This window comes from Stegodyphus dumicola, chromosome 5 (genome assembly GCF_044657685.1).
Source record: "Stegodyphus dumicola isolate Sdum_Otavi_A_Nest chromosome 5, ASM4465768v1".
In the NCBI taxonomy this organism is placed as follows: Eukaryota; Metazoa; Arthropoda; class Arachnida; order Araneae; family Eresidae; genus Stegodyphus; species Stegodyphus dumicola.
The window spans coordinates 83,208,407-83,230,345 of NC_140772.1; the positions used below are offsets into that span (position 1 = coordinate 83,208,407).

The 21,939-nt window shown below is 33.4% G+C and overlaps 2 protein-coding genes across 12 annotated transcripts in view; both read right to left on the reverse strand.

Moving 5' to 3' along the window:
- The window catches only part of LOC118197810 (secernin-2-like), a 184,228-nt gene that overhangs the window by 55,929 nt on the left and 106,360 nt on the right, over positions 1–21,939 (reverse strand). Inside the window, exon 1 of one of the 11 annotated variants that reach the window (XM_085816823.1) lies at positions 4,022–4,197. The exons of 9 other annotated variants lie outside the window; for them this stretch is intronic. The gene's annotated coding sequence lies outside the window, so the exon portion shown is untranslated. Of the gene's footprint in view, positions 1–4,017; positions 4,198–21,939 lie in introns of those variants that run through there. One more of the 11 variants, XM_085816822.1, reaches the window with a different exon arrangement.
- On the reverse strand, positions 14,777–18,499 carry tous (testes of unusual size). Its single transcript, XM_035366899.2, has one exon. The coding sequence runs from the start codon at positions 18,476–18,478 to the stop codon at positions 14,864–14,866; it is 3,615 nt and encodes a 1,204-aa protein (XP_035222790.1). The 5' UTR covers positions 18,479–18,499; the 3' UTR covers positions 14,777–14,863.

A 21,939-nucleotide genomic window follows, 5' to 3' on the forward strand; every position in this document is an offset into this window, starting at 1 on the left:
AATAATAATATTATTATTACGTTAATACATTGATATTGCAAAGTGAAATAATTTTAAAAAAATTAAAGAACTGGAGATTACTTAAACTACAGTGCGGCTTTTTAAACTATTTTCCTCAACTAGAAGGTAGAAAATATTGGTTTTAACTTCTATGTCTTTCTGCATTACACGAAGTTTGCTTTTAAAATTTAAGTTACTGGTCTTAGGTAACGCCAAATGCCTCCTGAAATTATTTTATTACTTGAATAGACTCATTAATTCTGAGAGACCATTTGTTTGGACATCATTAAAATAGTTAATCTTTACATCATTATTCATATTTTCAGTATTGTTGTTATTATAAGAAATACTAGAGTTGCATGCTTCAGCAGGTTCAACGGTTACAGCTTATATATTATATTCAATCACGTCTGAAGGTCTGTTTATAGCTTATTCCAGGCTTAATTCGAACCGCAGCTGACTGTTCTCTAGCAGACGGGAATGTTTTACACCTTCGAAACGAGGCTAGATGGCCTACTTCATTACAAATGGCACATTTCGGTTTTTCTAGAATCCTTTTTGGTTACAATCTACGCTTTTTTGCGGACCCGCACACTTGATGTACCAAGTGTGAGAAGGCGTCTTACATCGGCCTAAAAGCACTAAAATGAGATTCAGATGAACTCAAAACTGGATGATTTAAGTTTTTATTTTACCTTTAACCAAAGACTGTATCCTGGACAACACAGTCAACAGCGGCAGACAAGTGAAATGTCAGCACCATCTTACGTCAGAAAATCTTGCATGAATTTCTAGACACCAACAATGTATGCGTATCCGCCGCAATGATATGCGTCTTGTGCACAAGTTTTTTTAGGTGCAAAAATTAAGTACCAAAAATTGACTTACATGTAACTTTAACCGTATATGCCTTCCAGTGATTTCAAGAAATGGGAGGTGTTAGAGAATTCTCGACAGCCGGGGTAAAACTATACAAGCCTGGACAGAGCATCAGTTCTCAGTTTTTCAGTTCAGAGTCGGTAATCATATATTTCTGTGTGAGCTTTGCTCTACATAAGAAATGGGAGGTGTTAGAGATTTCTCGGCAGCCGGGGTAAAACTATATAAGCCTAGACAGAGCATCAGTTCTCAGTTTTTCAGTTCAAGAGTCGGTATTGATGTATTTCTGTGTCAGCTTTGCTCTACACATGCGCTTTGTGTTGCACTTTATTTAACATTCTTAGAAGTTTAAAGTGTAATTACTGATTGTGCTTTGTGGTATGAGAAGAGCTGTACGAGTAATTTTGTAGAGAGTTTCAGAACCGAAAAGTGTTTCTTTTGGTAAAATATATATTATCAAGGTATCATCGTTTCTTTGTGCACTCAGTCCATTACGAACTCATGGGATGCATTTAACAAACTGACGAAGGCTTTAACATCTGCGAAAATCCTGAAGTATCCTCAGCTTGATAAGCATTTATTCTTGTGCGAACAATGAGAATATCGGTGCTGTTTTGTTCTAAGAAATGAATGTTCAAGAATGTGTTGTAGCATACAGGATCAAGTGTCTATGTATCATCCGAAAAAGAGTTGCTCGCGATACGTAAAGTCGTAGAACATTTCCACAATTACCTCTAAGACAGAAAACTTCTGTGCCGTACAGATCATGCGTCGTTGGCCTGGCTCTTAAATTTGAAGAATCCTGATGGCCAAATAGCCACATGGATACAGAGGAAAAGGGTAGGAGACTCTCGAAATCGGTCATTCAATGTTTTCTATTTCAAACTGGGGCGGATCATTTCCCATGCCGTGTTTTTCAGTCGTCCTTATGATGAACTCTTGACAATGCTCATAATGATGAGACAGCTGAATGACCGATGAATTAGGCTATTTCTAACGACAGTTTAACTAGCAAAGTGTCCATCTGTATTAGGGAAGCCATTATATTTGTATTACCCTAATCCTACAACTGCAAATCTTTTCGATAAAAATGCAGCAAAATGCGTAATAGAGAAAAATGGAAAGGAATGGATATAACGTTAGAAAGAAAATGTGTTCTAAACAAGAATTTGTTCTAAACAAGAATTATCGATTAGCATAACAAAAGAGAGGTCTTTAACATACCTTTCATATTACGGAATTTGTTCATACTGAAAAGAAAGACTGTCAAATGTAGGAAGTTATACAGAAACCGGAATATACAATCGACTAACCGGAATTAATCGACTTTAACCGATGCGATCACTCAATTGAAAAATATCAAGAAATGCTGAGAGGTATCATATATGTAATTCAATCCACTAGGAAATCTATAAAATTGTACAATTTTTTTTACATGTAGATGCTTACATTTGGCTTGGGTACCTTTCACATTGCGGAATTTGTTCATACTGAAATGAAAGACTGTCAAATGCAGGAAGTTATACAGAAACCGGAATATACAATCGACTAACTGGAATTAATCGACTTTAATCGATGCGATCACTCAATTGAAAAATATCCAGAAATGCTGAGAGATATCATATATGTAATTCAATCCACTAGGAAATCTATAAAATTGTACAATTTTTTTACATGGTAAATACTTACATTTGGAATTTGTATTATGTATATTATAAAAAAGAAGTTAAAGAGTTTTAATCGTGGATTAATGAGCAAAATTCTTAGAAAATACGACAAAAATACAATAAATACAATAAAGCCTCATTAACACGCATCTCAAAAAACCGAAAAATGAAGAGTTCGTGTAAAATAAATAAATAAAAAATAAAAATCGTTTTTACTGGGGACTCAAGTATTATTCTCGGAATACTTCTTCGAAACATCAACCATTTACAGTACATAGTTGCATAAGTACTACAATATGTTAACTATGCTGCCACAGAAAATACTACCAGTACTACATTAATTACTGTACTGCAGCCTGAGAAAGATCACGGACAGATCCTACATATCACGAAGTTCGACGACCAACTGCATTCATGGCCTTCCGTAAAACTGGTGGTCAAATTGGATTTTCCAGCAACGTTCTACACGTCCAAAGCGCGTACCATTTCCTAGCAGGTGGGCGGAATGACATTGTTCTCCTCACTTTTTTCTGATGACATTTCTTTCACCTCAGACAAATTTGCTTATACATCAGATTCCACTGCAGCACACACGGCAACATCGTCATCTGCATTAATGAACTCCTCAAAAGTTATTGCTAACGCAAGAATATATAATGTATTCTGCGAGGTTTTCAATCAAACGGTAAGGGAAATTTCTGAAAGCAGTTTTAGAAAAGAGACAACAGGAAAAAAAACATGAAAAACTAAAAGTTCGTATTAAATGACAAAATCTAACAACGCAACGGATTAAAAGAATCGTAACCGATTAAATTTCCTGTAAGATCATACAGAGTGTTGCCGGGGCGAAATTTTGTTTACATTAACCGCGAGTTTGTCTTAAGTGAATACGTGGTAAGAGGGTTTACTATCATATCATCATAAGAACGACACATAAAATTTCGGTTGGACTTATTGCTACACATTTACTCTTTCTTATATGATAAGAAAACTTGTGCTAATATTAAACCAACGGAAGATAATTCATAAAAAGAGCATTCTTTGTTCAAAGAACGATAAACAAATTAGAGACCTTAATTATTATTATCGATCAGTACGCGTTACTGTTTCTACGGTGTTTATACTGTCAATCTATGTATTATAAATAGCGATCAAAGACAGAAACTAACTATGTCAATACATTGAAATACAAATCGCTGACCTTCTACTCTAAAAAACGTAAGCTTCCTTTTTCTTCGAGGCATAATTGTATATACATACTTGTATGCACTGGAGAGCAGTTACAGAAATGAGGACTCTAGATTTTAATTTGCTACTAATTTGATTCACAGGATGTAGAAATTGCATATAGAAGGCTACATTTAAAGAAAGAAAAATTCTTAATTTCAAGTTACAATTCAAAATATTTTCAGCATGTTTCTAAATATAAATAATATAAATAAATTCCAGAATTATTTTCAATTTTCAGGACCTACAAATTACTGGATTTCCTGTAGCATCGTCCAATTTCCTTCGACCGCTTATGATGACCTTAATTGCCACACAAAAAGAAAAGCCAAATGAATTATGAGGTTCTAAGTTCCTTGTCATACAGTCCATTCCATTGATAAAAACTCCCTTTGTACTAACACAGTTAATATCGACTCCTTTTTTACTAACAGATGAAAAACGTAGCTATGCAGAAGGCGGGGCAGAAAAAGGAAAAAGAAACGACAATACCAGATTCTGAAGTAAGGTCGCAGATGTAGTAGCGACATGATAGTCCTTGACACCTTAAACTCTTTCCTCGTCGCTATTTTTAGGTCATAGTTCTCCAGAAGCTGCAACGAGGCTGCGCAGAATAGGTATCTAACTGAAATATTTAGTTCAGTGAACAAAAAATTCAAGAGCGGAATCAGCTATTCCAGAAAATATCACAAGTTAAGAGAACTACATTACTTTTTACATTTAAAGACTAATGAGAATTTTCGATGAAGTTTTTGAGGCGGCGGTAAGACATCAACCTTAATCTATAATTATATTGAAAATCAAGTCAAGTTCAAGTAATAAATTTCCCAATTTTATTGTAAATGGTTTCGAATTATTCGAAAGAAAATAAAGGGCAATTAATTCCCTAGGTCGTAAAATTTATAAGGATTCTAATTGTTTTACTCACTGTCCTTGAAACTATTTATTTATTCCGATTTTCTTAATGAATGAATAACCGTACCACAGATCATTAAATCTGAAAGCCACTGGATAATTCTCAATTTAATATTTAGCGGATGGTTATGCAACTGTCAGTGTCTCAGAAAGTAAAAAGAAAATGTACACTTAATTTTACTCAAGACAACTTATTAGTATTAAATTTAAAAGTTTCTTAAATGTTTGCATGTTATTTATAATGCTTAGTTAAATTTATTTCGCTTTGTATTCCATAGTCTCTGACAAAATGCTATTTCAAAAACAGACGTATTTAATAACCTCAAAATAAAAAAAGCATTTCATAAAGATTGCACGAACAAAATATTTCTTGAATGGTTGGTCGCGCACTTATGACTCCAAGTGAAAAACGAATCAAATAATGTAGACTTTCAGACTATTATAGTTTTAAGCACGGATCACTTTTTAATAAAAACACACGAAATTAGAATTTTTATATGGGATCTCTACGAAGAACGTTCCAATCAATACATTATTCCATACTTTATTAAACTGATCAAAAAAACTTTTATACACATCAAAAAAAGAAACTACCTCATCATATGCAAAACTGGTTTTGAAAAAAATTTTCGAGTGTATATGACTTACTCTTATACGATAGATAAAAGTCTGTTGAAGCCTTATAAAGATTTAATCTCGTCCCCCCCCCCCAAAAAAAAATAATCTTCGAAATGTAGCATATTTATCCACATGGCTTTTGATACCTACACTCATTTTTATGAAGTACAAATCATCGCTTAAAAATAAGGTCTCCCTCCATGAATTTACTAGAATAATTAAGGTTTATGTCACTTCCAAAAATTTTATTTATAATAACTCGAATGATTTTGATGCTATAACGAACGAACTTACTATTTTGCTTCACCAATGTGTCACCAGGAAATATTTTTCTTATTAACACTTTTTATCCCATGGGGATCCTAAATTTTCACAAAAGAAAATAATCACGTGATTAAATTCTAGGCTATGAAATTTGGAAATCTATTTTCAGGTAAAGAAACAAGCTTTTTGTACAAGCTATATTTTATTTTTCTAAACGGACTGATTTTTTTTTCTCTTTTTAAATATATATATAAACTTTTTACTTAAAGATAAGCTTCCCTCTGCATAATCGGTAAAATGTAATAATGATTAGCAGCTTCCCGTGCATAATTTCCATATCTTAACCAAATGAGTGGGGAAAATGGAAAGATCATCTATCTGTTTCTTATCAAGGTTTAATAACTGACCATTTTTGTTTAAAAAATAAGAGAACTTCTGAGATTCTCATCACACAGTTAAGGAAAGAAAATTATTTAGGGCCACAGATAATTAAAAAACGAAGAACTTAAGTTCTAAAAAAAAGTTATGAGCACTTACAAAGATTAAGTTACTCATGCTTTGTTCCATTAATTCTCATTCTAAAGATAGTTAATCGAAAATCTGCGTTTTACGTTTTTATGGTTGGCATAAAAACTAATAATCAATCGTCGGATTGCAACAAAAAAGAAAGTTCACAAATAAAGGAGTAACTGTTATTTGCAGATGAGAATTTTAAAGCAGTGATTGCTCAGAATTACCGCAGAGGAATATTTTATAATACGGCGTATGGAATTTAAAGATCAAGATGTTTACGTCGCAAATAAAGCATACTTTTTTACCGCATACACTCTTTAAAATAATCGTAATATTCCCCCCTTTTCACGTAAATAATGCTTTTAAGATTGTACTACATATAATGTAATATAATCTTCAAACCGGAAATATGCATTAACGAATTTAACTTAACGCCAAGGTCTTTGTGAATGCTTTGCTGGAGAATCGCCGAACAATTCAGACGTAAATAAACTTACGTATGTGAAACTACGTAACTTACTCTGACATCACTGCAGGGGAAGGGGAGACAGGAACAAAATGAAGAAAGGAAGAATGAACAAATGAATAAATAAATAAATAAAAATAAACACATGAAACCTCCAATCTTCCATTCTTACGAATTTCCTTCAAGACAAAGTATTTCAGAAAGACAATATAACTTGGTTTTGACACTATCTCCAAGGTTGCGCAAGAAACTTGGTAAAGTCCTTTTCTATAATCAACTTTCTTTCTATTTTTCGGTTTGCAAACGAAAGTTTTATATTTCAAAAGGTATACCAAATAAAAGGACAGTAAAATATTTTGAAAAAAGAGATAAGAACTCAAGATTTTAAATAAAAGCAAATACGTTAGCCCGTTATATACGCAACGAACAAGACTTTGGATCTGGGGAAAAAATTAAATATGTGGCCGAAAATTTAGAAATTTTAATTATTAATACAGTTTAAAATTTTCTCTAATTTCTAGTGTATGCAAAATGGTGTACGAAATGCTTGATATTAAAAAAAATTTCCAAACATTTAACAATGAATGATATCATAGATACACAGTTTTAAATTCCGATATATGCAGGAATGAAATTTTTCTTATAACATTTTTTTTTTCTTTCCATATGTGCCCAATAAAAGCTTGCCAATATTTTATTTAACTTTATTATTGATACTCTCGAAAATAATAACTCCATAAGGATTTTCACTCAATTCTTTCATAACTTCTCTAAATTTTTTTTAAAGTTCTTTACTTAAAATTATTACTGTTACACGTGTACGGGTTTATAAAAGATTGAATGCGCATGGGTCCTATGATAGGTTGATAAAATTAATTTTACCAGAAGAAACACTTAACAATTCTGCAACTTTCCACAAAAAAGTAATCGTACAACTCTTCACAGTATCACATAGTATAATCAGTAGTTACACTTCAAACAACCAAGAATGGTAAACATAACGCAATGCAAAGCGCAATTAAAGAGAAAGCTCAGACAAACATATCTCAATACTCCGACCTTACGTTGAATTAAACAGCTAACAAAAACTGAGAGCAGATGCATTCTCGGGTCTTGTATAGTTTCACCCAGCCGCCGAGATATTTCTAGTACTTCTAAAATTATTGAAAGGCATATGAGGGCCGGATACGGTTACCCCTATATATAAAATAAATACAGTTATTTAATTACGGTGTACCTATTACGCTGACACAGGGGCCGGACCAAAATGCCGCCGAATTGTCGTCAAGCTTGGCGATTTCTGGCGATTTCTCGCCAAATTTGACGACAAAAATCAGTTGCCTAAACCGTTGCTAGCTTGGACATATATCGCCAAATTAGCGAGATAGCTATTTACTCGATGTTAAATAAACCCGTCCCTGTATTCTTACTTTTCCGGCATAGCATCTTCTCTAACACAGAAAAATACAGTTTTACATATATTTGCAATAAAATCATCTATCTATATACAAAATTTGTAAAATTATTATTAAATTCCAAGGACATAAGTTTTTTATAATTTCAATAATTTTAACACAGCATCAAATTAAGACAAAGTTATTTTAAATGCCCTGTGTGGTGTCATCATGTGGTGTTTTAGAATTCACTTTCTCAGAATACAAGAAAAAATATGTGTTAAAGGAATAAAGTTACAATCAAATAATGATAATAATCTGTATTATGGGCAGTTTATTCATCTTTTCAAACACCACAGAATAAAGCATAATTCTGCACTAACCACAGTCAATTTCTTAAGTTCACGTCAGTGACGAATTTAATTTGTCAATCAATTAAGACCTTAGATTAATTACAATTTCTTAAGGCTCCACAAGTTGCGATTATTACAAGAAACTGCTTCCAAAATAATAATCTCTACATATAATAAAATAATCTGTGTGTCTTTCGTTCGTGCTGCGCGTAAGCTAATAGACCCAGGGCAAAGAACGTCTATGAACAATACATATTCTTTGCACAGGGCTACGAAATTTGGTATATAGGTGCATCTAGACAAGAGGCAGCGCACCTCGAAGCGGTTTTTGCATCCTTTAGAAATCTGGTTTTGACATTCAATTGTATACTGAACTGCTGACTATTGAAAATCAGCACTGTTGTCACTTGGAAAAACGAGGGCGATAATTCTGTGCAGTTTTTAAATTTAATGTTTCTCTTGGATACTGGACGTTTGTTAAGAGAAGGCAACGGGAGTTTGGTTAATTTTTTTTATTAGGATAATTAATATTTGTATTAAGGGGTACTGCTTATTTCATTGTAATTTTGTTATATGTAATACTTTTTTTTTTTAAATTTGTGCGGTTTATATATATATATAATGAAGTTGCTCTGCAGAGTAAAATTCTTAAGTGATCTTAAGTGTTTTGGCTAAATGCCAGTCAAGGTTTCGTTTGACGCGGTCGAACTATATACATCGTCTATCTTCAAACGCGATAATCTTCTACAATTCTTGCTAGATATTTAATAACGTAGCAACACCTTCTATCAGTAGGACTTATTTAGCAAGTGAAGACACTACAAGGTAGATGCGAAGAATTTATCATCATCATCATACTCATCTTCGTTAGTATTGACTACATTGATATATAGTCAAAGAATACGAACAGGAGAAGATGGCAAGATCTCGTAGATATAATAGAAAGCAGGCTCGTTAACGTCAGGCGACTTTCGAATCGAAAGCAGCATGCGGTGAAGCAAAGGCGCAGGGTGCTGGCGAAATTCATTCACAGAGAATCAATCCTACCTTAAATGCTAAAGTACAACGCGTAAATCTGCTGTTTGAGAATTGGTTTTTGCTGTTATTTATATCTTGAAATTTTTATTCTGCAGTATGCTTTGCATACGATTTTTTTTTTTTTTTTTTTTGCTCTACATAAAATTTTCTTTCACAATTAATTATCTTCGTACTTAAATATTTGATAGAATGTTGTAATTGTTTTAATATTTCTAATGTAATACTCTATTAAATTATGCTTTCATTTTAAATGTCTGTGCTTTTATATTTCCATAAATAAATTTATAAATGGAATGTATAGTACTATTAAAAAAAACCAGAGCGATGGATACCGAGAAGATAGCGCTTAGTAAGCCTTCGCAGTAGTCATTCTCCTAACTACTAACCGCGTCCTCAACCGTTTGGTTTATTAATTGAACGATGAGCAAACTGGTTTTTACCTCTCAGCTGGCGTAGTGTCGGGATTAAAATCCAACTAAGGCATAGTTTAAATATTATTTTGGAATGTACTCATTTCTTTAAAGATTACGAATCAAATTTACATTTCTACATTGGAATTACAGCAGTTTTTTGCTATTGCAAGTTGTTAATAAATGTTAATTAGGATAATTTAGTGCTTCCGAAGATGTTTTCCAGTTCCCTCTTTGTGCAAAAGAATTCGATAAAATTTTTATTGGGGTCAGTATTCTTAACTGCTTCGGAATAAGATATAGGTTTTAAGATAGGAAGAAGTAAATCTACAAATGCTTCTGTTAGAAGATACTGTTTTATTCTTGTCAGGAGGAGGGTTTCTAGAATTGTCCATTTTGTGGCTAGCTGATGGATTTGATGAAATTTGGTTTTTGGATATTTTGGGCAGCCAAACTTAAATACTCCCAAAACACTCTGATTTCTTTAATAGTATAAAATATAATTTAAAATTTAAATGTTATAATGAGAACTAAATTTATGTGATATTTTTTATTACATTCTGATGTTATAAAATGGACTTTTAAGGTAAAGCTGGCAAAATATTTCTAACATGGAAAGGAAAAAAAAAAAAAAAATTTAAAGTTATGTTACGAATTCACGTTTTTAAATCGTTTAATACAGCTCTCTGACAGACTCTCAGATATTGCTGGCGCATGCGTAGAACACAATTTGAAACGTACGCTTAGATGAATTTCAACACCTGTTTTTATGCCTGTAAAATCTATGGATGTCTTACACATTTCCAACTCAATTTTTCTCCGTGGCGTAGTGTTGTTAAAACTTTACCTTTTCTCCCTATTCAGACTCTTTGGTATAGCCATCTCCAGGAGATTTATAAATATGGACAAGGCAGTTCTACAGGTTGGAGGTTGGGCTTAGGATTAATAGTTTTATCCTTAATAAATTTAATCTTTAATAAAACTTTTCAGTTACTCAAAGTCCAAGGAACAAGAAACCAGGCAAAACGATTTGGAAAGCGAATCAGGGACATGATATATCTAGATGCTGGATGGCTTTGAAGTGGCTGGACTACATCAATAATTATTTTAAAATTACCAGCAGGGAATGGGTAATGAAGATCGGAGAGAAGAGGATTCATAGGCGACGACTCAACCTGCGCAATAGTGCCGACAAAAATCTGTGGCAAAATTTTATTACGTTCTAAAAAATACGCAGTGTCACAAACCGCATTTTACTAATTACAGGTTCAGATTTAAAATTCTTTTCCGATAGTTACCAAAAAAAGGGGAGGAGAGAAAAGAAATATGACGAAGACTTAATTTATAATTCATAAAGAATTTTGCATCAAATGTTTAATTAACGTATTTATTAAATTAAATTATGCACAAATTTTGAATAAGAATTATGCATTAAATAAGTTAAATCATTTCTAATTAATCAGGCAAACTTTAATTACTTAATTCAAACCTAGAACTTTCGGAATTAATTCTTAGAAATTTAAAATTCAAACCTGAAAATCTGTATTTAAAATGACTTATTCAAGACAGGAATGTAAAACAAATGAAAGAAGGAGGGGGATCGTAATAATATCATTTCATCATAAATTAGTAACACATTTGCGCTTACTTGATTAAAAAGAGAGATTTAACCATTCAAGCAATTAATTAAGCATTTTCCCCCCCACTACACCGCGTACACACAGAGATTCAACAAATTTTTGCCGCCAGCGTTTTCTGTTTCGTTCGGACCATGAAATTCGCTTTGTGAAAATAACGGTGTCCGCCGATAACATCGCGGACGAAAACGTCGCGGAGAAAACAACGGAAAGCGAAATCGTCGTGCTACAAAACATCCTGGGAGAAAACATCGCACTTCTAAAACATCGTGATACAAAATATCGTCGTCGAAAATAAAGCGGTTCAAAAACTTCGCAGTTTAAAAACATCATCGTCGAAAATATCGTGGTAAAAAAAAAAAAAAATAAAATATCTACAAATCATTGCATGACGATAACATCGCAGACAAATGGCTTTTTTCAGACTTTAATAATTCTAAATGGATATTCCCATAATGATTTGTGAGAGCAAGATGGAAAGAAGGATAATTTTTGCTTTCATATTTATTATTAACTAATAAATTTTTGCTTATAAATTTTTTTATTTTTTACAGAAGCAATTTTTTTATATAGATAAAGTCATGTAGTTACTTGCCTTCCTTTTTCTAATCTTTTTTAGATTGTACTTTTCATGAAAAATTACCAATAAAAACTTTATAAAAAACGATTTATTACCGGCCTTTGTTAGTTAACTATGTCGGTTTAAAATTTTATTAAGTGCTATAAGTTGCATTAATTTTTTTAAAGTTTCCTTCTTACCTTATCAGCAAAAATTTATTAGTTAATAAAAATATGTAAAATTATTCTTAATAAAATAAGTAAAATTATTCTTCTTTCCATCTTGCGCTCACAAATCATTATGGGAATATCCATTTACAGTTATTAAAGCCTGAAAAAAGCGTGTCTGCGATGTTATCGTCATGCGATCATTTGTAGATACTTTATTTTTTACCACGATATTTTCGACGACGATGTTTTTAAACTGCGAAGTTTTTGAATCGCTTTATTTTCGACGACGATATTTTGTACCACGATGTTTTAGAAGTACGATGTTTTCTCTTTGCGGTGTTTTCTCCCACGATGTTTTGTAGCACGACGTTTTCGCCTTGCGTTGTTTTCTCCGTGACGTTTTCATCCGCGTTGTTTTTGCCGCGATGTTTTCCGCTGTAACCGAAAATAACTTCTTCAAGGTGTTAAAAAACTCTAATTATACAATGCCCAGTTTTCAGAATATTTTATTTCCTTTATTAACTTTTTCGAAAATTTTTTATGGCTTTAAGACTGCTGAATCTTCTATATGTATTTGAATACTCTAAATATGTATTTTTCATTACCATTTATCAATTTTAAGAAAAATTAGAAAATACACAAAATTAAAACGCTGCTTATAACTTAATGTTTATATATTTTTTATCATTAAATTACTGGCAATTAACTTTCATTTTACATAAATGAAATTACTATACGTAGCATCTTTATTGTCTTTTTACTTCCTTGTACGAAATAAAGGAAGCAATGTAATCGCAAAAAATTTCGGGTATCATATTTCAAAAAAATATCCATTATGACAGTTTCCGAATCCATTTCGATGATTTCTTTGGGTGATGTCTGTACGTACGGACAGAATAAAGGATTCTTTTTTTCCCACAACGGATTGTAAAATGGATTTTTTTGTGACATCCGTCCATTCGTATCTCGCATAACTCAAAAAAGATTAGCCGTAGAAGGTTGAAATTTTGTATACGAGACTGCTATAACATCTAGTTGTACACCTCCCTTTTTTGTTGCAGTTGGCAGTCAGGGTACTGTCTAGAGCAGTCTGCGGACCCGAAACCGAGCATAAAAACTCCCCGATCCTTTCATCATTTATATGTATGCATGCATGCCCCATTCATATTTTGTTTCGTGTTGTCGGAAGCTTCATATCTAATGCGTCATAACCTTGCATTATGACAGTAAAAACTGATTCTATTGGATTAGATCCGTTTCCAATGCGGTCATTAATAGGTCTGTTTTGGATTACAATGCATTAACATGATTAGTCCACTACACAATTGTATTTGAGTATCCAGTATATCTGAACACAATCATATCCAGAGGCCCCTTAGTTTTACTTGGGAAGACTTAATGATCCACAATAGTTTGCCGATCAGTCCAGACTAACTGCTTCAGCCGACATTTGCCTCTGGATTTAATGCCATGTGAGGTACACGTATTGGCATGAAAGACTTAAAATTTTCCCATTATTACTCATTAATAAGCTGACTGATACAGATTACGAGGGCTATTACCCCATCCAGAAGGACTCTCTGAGGGATATTTGCGCGTATTAACATTAGATATGGGAAAAACATGAAAACGCCCACTCATTTTTACAGTATAGTAAATTGCTACAATTAATTGCACAGTAAGAGAATTTCTGAATTTTTTGAAGCTGCATTTTTTAATTGTAGTATAGTCAAGACCATATCTTTTTTTTTAATTCTAATAGAAACCCATATCAGTAGTTGAATGGACAGTGAATACTTTTCTTTACATACAGGCACTATATGATTCATGACACGATTCGAAATATGATATTTACACTCAAAAGTGCTTATGACTTTTTTTCCTATCTCTTATTTAAAATTTTATGGAAACTAATCTTTTCTGGTCTCCGCTGCTGTAAAATACGTTCCAAAATTCCATAATTTTCTAGATGCGAGGATATTTTAGAATACATTAAATTTAAGGATGAGCACGTTAAACATCCTAACACAATTTTTCACACTTGAAAATGGTATTCATTCTTTTCACATTTTTTTTGCCATGATATCCACCGCTAATAGTATTACGCCAATTAAAGGAACAACTACGTCTCTGCCGTTTAATTCCCCCTTCCCCAGTTCTAAATTAAACAAGAGGATGCGGATTTTCTACGTTATATATAGCTATTATTTAATTAAAGATTTTAAAAAAAAATCTTATACGGAATTATTCCCTATGCGTACTCTCCTGGTGTAATTTGGTAGCACGTTAATCAGAAGATCCGTGGTATAAGTCCCGGCTAGGGCACAGCTGATTTTTCACGTTTTCGGCTTAAGAAAAACCTAACAATTTTTCAACCAATAAAATATAAGTTATGCGGTGCGCTGTGTTCGATGTTGCACTAGAAATTCGGAATTTCAGAGAATTTCTCTTGCATTTAAAAGTGCTATTATTCAAGTATCATAAAATCAGCACCTGCACATCTTCTAAACAAGTTCTGTGAAATCTTCATTTCACACTGGTCTGTATTAATCTACACAAATTTCAAAATAAAAAGTGATTGCAATGAACGGAAAGCTAAAAATTATTAAATGCGAAAGTAAAGAGGGAACAAGCACAAAAATCACAGATAATTTTAAGTTGTTTTTATCAGTTGGAGCTATTATACCAAAGTTCTTAAGGAAAAAAAAAAAAAAGAAAGAAAGAAAGAACAGCTTTCCCTATCTAAGATAATTTTAATACACTGCAGGTTTTTCTTTTGGGCGTCGGGATTTCTTCTCAAAAATCAATCTTTGCAGTCTTAACATCTCTTTCTGCTGCTCTTCGATGAGCGCATCAAGTTTTTTCATTTTCTTTATCTTTTCTTCCCGGTTCGTTCTAACAGCATCAACAACGAATTCTATTTTACGTCTTAGCTCTTCTGCGTGTTTAGTACTTTTCGCTTGCTTGCTATGATATAAACCAAGTGCCATCTCCATTTCAAAAATAATTCTCCTCAAATCTTCAACCTTTTCTTGTATTTCGTAAACTTCTTGCAAAAGTTTAGAGTTTTCTCGAGACAATCTGAATTCAGCAAAGGATTGTTCCCTCATCGCTTTAGCCGGTTCGCCTTTAATTTCGTTATACGATTTCTCCAGCTTTAGGATTTGGCAGTTGAATTCGTCTTTTAAATTAGGATCTAATACGTCGTCTCCAGCACCACTTTTGCACTGCTCAAATAATTGCAAAATGTCATCCCTAAGCTGAATTGCATCACAGTTTTGTGATGTGCACTCATGTAATACAGACATATATTTAGATATAAGATCTTGTGTATTTCGAAGTATTTTTTGCTTGTGATGAAATCCATCAACAGTTTCCTTCACTTTTTCACTTAGAGTGTAACACAGATCTCTTGTAAGGTGTATTTCATCTTCCAGTTGAGGTAAAGATTTCGTAATTTCTTTAATTTTTGTTTTGCTCAGCTCTATTTCTGTTTCTTTGGCATTAATTTCGTTTTTAAGATCTCTAATAGCGGTTTTCGACACTAAGTACCCCCTCTGTAAACTTCCAATTGATTTTCGCATTTCAAAAAATTTCACTTCTTGATTTTGAATAATTTTATCTCCTGCCTCCAACTTGCTTACCAGTTGCTGATATTCTGTCTTAAGCACAGTAATCACACGCATTTTTTCATCAATCTCAAAGTCTACTTTCTCTGCCGTTATATTTCGTCTTTGAAGTGTATCTTTTCTCAGAAGGGATACCAGCTTCTTTAGTTTTTTAACTTCATTCTGTAGACGCAAGGTTTTTGACTTTTCGTTTTTCATCATCTCTTTCTGCGATCCATTTATGGGGTCTGCTTCCGCGGTAATCTTACCACACATGTTATTACGGTAATTTTCGCAGGTTTTCTGTATTTCATGGTTGATGTCTTTTGCCACCATTATTTCGATTTCGAGCTTTTTAATTTTTCGCTGTAATAGTACTTTCCTATTTAATTCAGTTGTTTCATATACTTTATATTCTTTTTCTAAACTATCAATGATTGTTTCAAATTTTTTGACCGCCTGTAGATTTTCTTCAGCACAAGTGGCTGAAAGTATATAAGCTTTATCTAATTCTTGTTTAGCTGCAACAATTTCCTCTATTTTAGCTACTCTGAATGCATTCAGTTCTACCTCAGAAAACGAATCGAAAATAAAGATTTGCATTTCTTCTTTAATGACCGCTATTTTCTCGTTTAAAGCATCTAATATTTGCTCATGTTCCATATCGATTCTTTTTAATATTTCATCATGTCGCAGATCACTTAGCCGCAGTTCGCACTGTCTAGCCTTTTCACCACGTTTAAAAGAAAGCCGCAGTTGCTCAATTCTTTCTTTACGTCTTTCGATATCTTGTACACTAATAAAACTAAGATCAGAGAAAATGTGACAAGTAGCAGCTCTGTTTTCAGCAATTAACCAACATAATAGCATACCATCATATCCAGCAGTGATTAAGAAACTGAAGCTGAAATCAGACTTCATTTCGCTGATTCTATCATTATGTGCGAAGATTTGAAATGGCATGAAATTCGCGGGTGTTGGGACACAAAGCGTCTGCAAGCAGCCATTTGAATCAGCTATATAGAAAGTAGTGCCTTCGATTGCAGGAACAATAGCAGTAAGTTCTTTCGCTAAAGAAACCTCCCACAGAAAACGACTGTGCGCAATACACCTCAAAGTTTTATCTGAACCTACTGCAAGTATATTATTTTGGACAGAACTGACTACAACCGATGAATAAGGAAAAATGTTAGTGTTTTCCCACAACTTGTTCCATGTTAGTAAATCCCATTCACAAATAACACCTCGCGCGTCACAAGTGATAAGCCTAGTATCTTGATCCTTCCATGCGCAACAAGTAATCTGACCAGCATGCCCTTTGAGTTTCGCTAATAGCGTAAGGTTAATGAAACAATAGATTTCTATAGCTAAATCATTTACGACTGCTAATAAATGGCCATTAGAAGAAAAGTCTATGCGAGAGCAATCTGTAGTCAACACCAATTTGTATTCTTTCAGCCCTCTGTACAAGATGCTACAGATTCTAGAATATCGTAGAAATCCCACTGCAAGATATAAACCTGTAGGATGAATAGCAATACTTAAAATCTGATCTTTGAACTTTTTATACATTTCTTTACTTTTGCTTTCATAGTTCCATAAAATAACAGATTGTTCTGAACAAGTAGCAATAATAGGTCTACATTTAGCTACATCCATTCCTATGATAGGTTCTTTGTGTTGTTCATCAATCAATCTACTAAAATAAGAGAAGTTACCAGCGTCATTACAATTTAAGAATAAAAGCTGCCCATTATCTGTCGTCGACACCAAAATACTGCCAGTGGAATTCAAATGCAGACTAGTCAATATATCATCATTTCTACTTACTTCACCAGGAAACACATCCATCATCTTTCGAGGAGGAATTAAAAATACTTTGCTGAGTTTATATTGATTTATTTCCTCTCCTCTATACATGATGACGAATTTTCCAGAGAAAACACAGAATAATTCAGAGGACATAGCTATTAGACTATACACTGATTTTCCAAACCTAGTAATATGTTCTTCATTCACTTCGTTATTGGTAAGTTCCTGTAAGAAGACATTAAATATTTCTATTTCGTATATTTGTTCAATACCTCTGAAGAATAAAATTTTTCCATTTAATGTACTTACAGCTAAGTTTTCTTTTTGAGGCCAGCTAATCGAGGTGTATTCTCCGCGTTCTTCATGTTTTTCAAATATGTGTTCAACGAAAGAAATTTCCTCCTCAGTTTCCAGCTCTTTTTGATATTCATATAGTCTCAATATGCTTTTACCCACTATGACTATCTCATCCCTACCGCCATCATGGAAGGAAATGTCATGCACGATCGATACTGGCTTTGTAGCAGTTGGATTAAAAGTAGCTACAATTTCCCGCGTCTGCGACAACCAAATGACCAGTGTCCAATCCGGCTCACTTTCTTGAGCGGCAATGAATTTGAGATTTAAAGACACAGAGAGACATATATATTCATACTGCTGCGGTTTTTTAAGACCAGAGTAATTTTTCTTTGTAGCAGATAAAATATTATACAAACATAAACTTGGAGGGCTGCTTTTCAAACCAGCAACTAAATGATTTTCGCATCGTGTTATAACGGAAATCTCACACTGATCCGAAAACTGTAAAAGCTTTTGTTTACGAGTGTCCAAATCAAATAATATGCATAATCTCCCAGATAAAAACAACAATGTAGTTTCATCATAGAAAGTTACACAACGACTGATATCGCATCTAAATCCAAATGAATAATGAAATTCGGGATCCATTTTAACAAATCAAACACTCCAAAAGCATAAAATCTAAATTTCTTGCTACTATCTTAAATTACACTGTTTATAATCTATATTCAATTATGTACAATAAAATACTTAACTGCACGTGTAATGCCGAAACATAAAACAGCTCGTGAAAACAAGAAGTATGTCATTTCCATTAACATTAGGTCTCAAGAAAATAAATTTAAGTAAAATAATAAGGCAAGTTAAAATTCTTTCAATAAATACTACGCGCATGGACAATACTATAGAAAAGTGTTTGCTATTTTTTAAAATGCATAAAAAATTTCATTTTTTTAGAAGCTATACGAATAACCACATAGGTAATAAATTTAAATTTAACTAATAATTTGAATTTTCTATCCTCCTCTTCCAATTTATAGTGCAAGGTTTTTAATATAAAGAAAAGGTCACTATAACAGGTATTTTGCGATTCTTAAGCAATACCAGTAATTCAAAGGGATTCAAGAATTTAATCATTAGTATCAAGTATTTTTATTACTATTATTACATCATCAAGATTACTTATTATTTGGCTTATTTTACTCATTTTTCTTTATTCAATTTTTCTTTGTTGCGCAACTTTGAATTTCACTAAAATCTTTCATACTGTTTATCTATCAAAATATAAGCGGCTTAAGTGTGTGTCGCCGATAGTTTAATGGTTGCTTGCGTAACTGTACTAGCCAATAGTATCTCATACGTTTGGTTTTCAATAAATGCATTTTCCTTTAAAATTATTAAATCTGTTTTTGTATTTTAAGCCGAATTTTCAGCTGAACGCAAATTGAGCGTGTCAGGGGGAACGTGAACATTTGTTTGCATTGGCAATCATCTGTTTTACATAAAAACTACGTCTTAACGTAATTTATTTTAAGAATGCCTCCTAGAAAATACAGCAATGAAGAGGAGAGAAAAGGAGCTAAAGCTGTACAAAACGGCTTGCTCGACAAAAAGGACTGACAAACTCGACTGAGCAGAGAAAGACAAAGCTTGCTTCAGTCGCAGAGCAACTGCGCCTTTCTCGACAAAATGAGTCCCTTGAACAAAGGCAGGAGAGAAATGTAACAAAATGACAGAGTAATGCTGACCGAAACGCAAAAACGATTAAAATAGTTTCAAAAGCAAAAAAGTTTTTTTTTTAGCATTCTTGTGGTGACATGAATATTAAATGTGAACACTGTCAGTCCTTAAACTTCAAGTTAGAAACTAATCGATTTGACCGTGGCAAGAAAGGATTTTTCTCAATGTTGCAAGTACGGAAACATTATAGTTTTACTAATTGAGAATTATCCACCACTCTTAAATAAATTATTGACTAATCAGCATCCAAATAGCAAACAGTACATGGATAGCATTCGATCCATTAATAGTTCGTTTGCTTTTGTGTCCATGGGAAACAAACCAATTGACTTGGCTGGACTAGGACTTATTGCTTTCGACTTCATGGTCAAGTTTACCATCAAACTGGAACTTTGCATCCTTCTGACGGGAAAAGAAAGTTTGCTCAATTATATATACTCGATCCTTCAGAAGCCAGTTCGGCACGTTTAGAATGGAATAAAAGAGTTCCTCAGACCTTACTTAATAAAATGGGAGAATTATTTAAAGACATTGACCTATTTGCTTCTGCATATAAAATGATGCACGAAGTTGAAAAAAAGTTAGCCTATAATGCTATAGCAAGCAATGAGCGAGCAATCAGCATTGCCATGACCATTGCCTGTGATCGTAACTTAGATCAAAGGCGGTATAATGTCCAGCAAGACAACGAAGTGGCTGTTATATTTGAAAACACTGATGGAGAGCCACCACATGAGCGAGATTTAATAATTTAACTCAAAGGCTCAACCTGGACAAACTGAATTAAAGCGAATTAGCACATGGGATCCAAATCTTGACCCGATGATGTATCCTTTACTTTTTCCACGAGGAGAGCAAGGTTGGAAGCCTAAACTTGGCTTAAATAATCCTGGGAAAACTAGATCGCAAATTTCAGAAATGGAATTTTATAGCTATACGTTGTCAGTTCGAAACAACTTTAATCCACTTATAATGGCAGGAAAATTAACTCAGCAACTCTTTTGTGATTGGTACTGCCGAATGGAATCTGGGCGGCTTTACTATATTTAAAACTCACCAAAAAGGTCTTAGAACTGAAAAATACAATGGTCTCTCTGACTACTTAATTGGAGAAGACACTGAAGTTCCTGGGAAAAAGATAGTTTTACCATCTTCCTTTGAAGGCAGTTCCATAAACATGCAAAGAAGATTTCAAGATGCAATGTCTATTGTTACAAACTTTGGTAAGCCAGACCTTTTTGTAATAATGGCATGTAATCCAAATTGGGATGGCATCCAGAATAATTTGAAGAATGGTCAAACAGCTACTAATAGACCTGATAGATGATTGTAGCAAGGGGTTTTAACATTAAGTTTGTAAGATTCTCACTAGTGTAATTCTCAGTCACCGTAGAAAGTGACGTATCTTAAGAACTAGTTAGTGAATAATCGCTTAAGTTCATATGACAAGAAACAGCAAGACGGAAGGGTAACTAACCCTTTATTATTCCAATAAGATTTAACAAAACTCCGCCTTGGAGTGTACAATCAAAGCCGACACTTGGGCTTGAACTTAGACTAAATATTAAGCTAAAACTAAGATTAACTAAAGAAATATAGCCGAAGCTATCAAGATTCTAATCGAGTTGGCCCGTTAATTCTATTTGACTACGAAGCTTATCAAGGGCCTGAGTACGGCCGAGCGTAATAACAGCTTTCAGAGGGAGAGTAGCCGAAAGGCAGACGCGCGTAAATCAGAAACTCTGATTCTCTCTAACTCTGCAAGTAACTTCGCAGTTTAAATACCGCTCCTCCTCATTAAGTATTCAGAAAGATTCCAAAACTACATTCTGGCCGGAAGTAGTAAGTTGAAGTTAAGAATTTGACAGGAAAGGAACTTAAAATTTAACATAATCCTTACAATTTAAAATCCATATTAAAAGATTTAAAAGACGGACTCTTTGACAAAGTCCAAACAATGGTATATGTCATTGAGTTTCAAAAAAGGGGTCTGCCCCACTGTCACATTTTAATAAATTTAGATAGTGAATCAAAGCTAAAAAGTGAGGCTGACATTGACAAAATTGTCTGCGCAGAAATTCCAGACAAAGTCAATTCGCCAAGCCTTTTTGAAATTGTAACAAAGCACATGATTCACAGTCCGTGTGGATTAATAAACCCAAACTGAGTCTGCATGGAAAATGGCAAATGTGAAAAGGAGTTTCCTAAAGCATTTGCTACCTTCACAAATAAAGATGAGAATGGATATCCAAAATACAGACGTAGAAGGACGGAGCCTACAATAATTGGCAATAAAGTAATAGATAATTCGTGGATTGAGCCACACAGTCCTTATTTACTTTTAAAATACCCATATAAACGTAGAAGTT

What these genes read in the sequence shown, in the direction of transcription:
- tous (XM_035366899.2), bottom strand. Translation starts at nt 18,478, where the DNA reads ATGGATCCCGAATTTCATTATTCATTTGGATTTAGATGCGATATCAGT.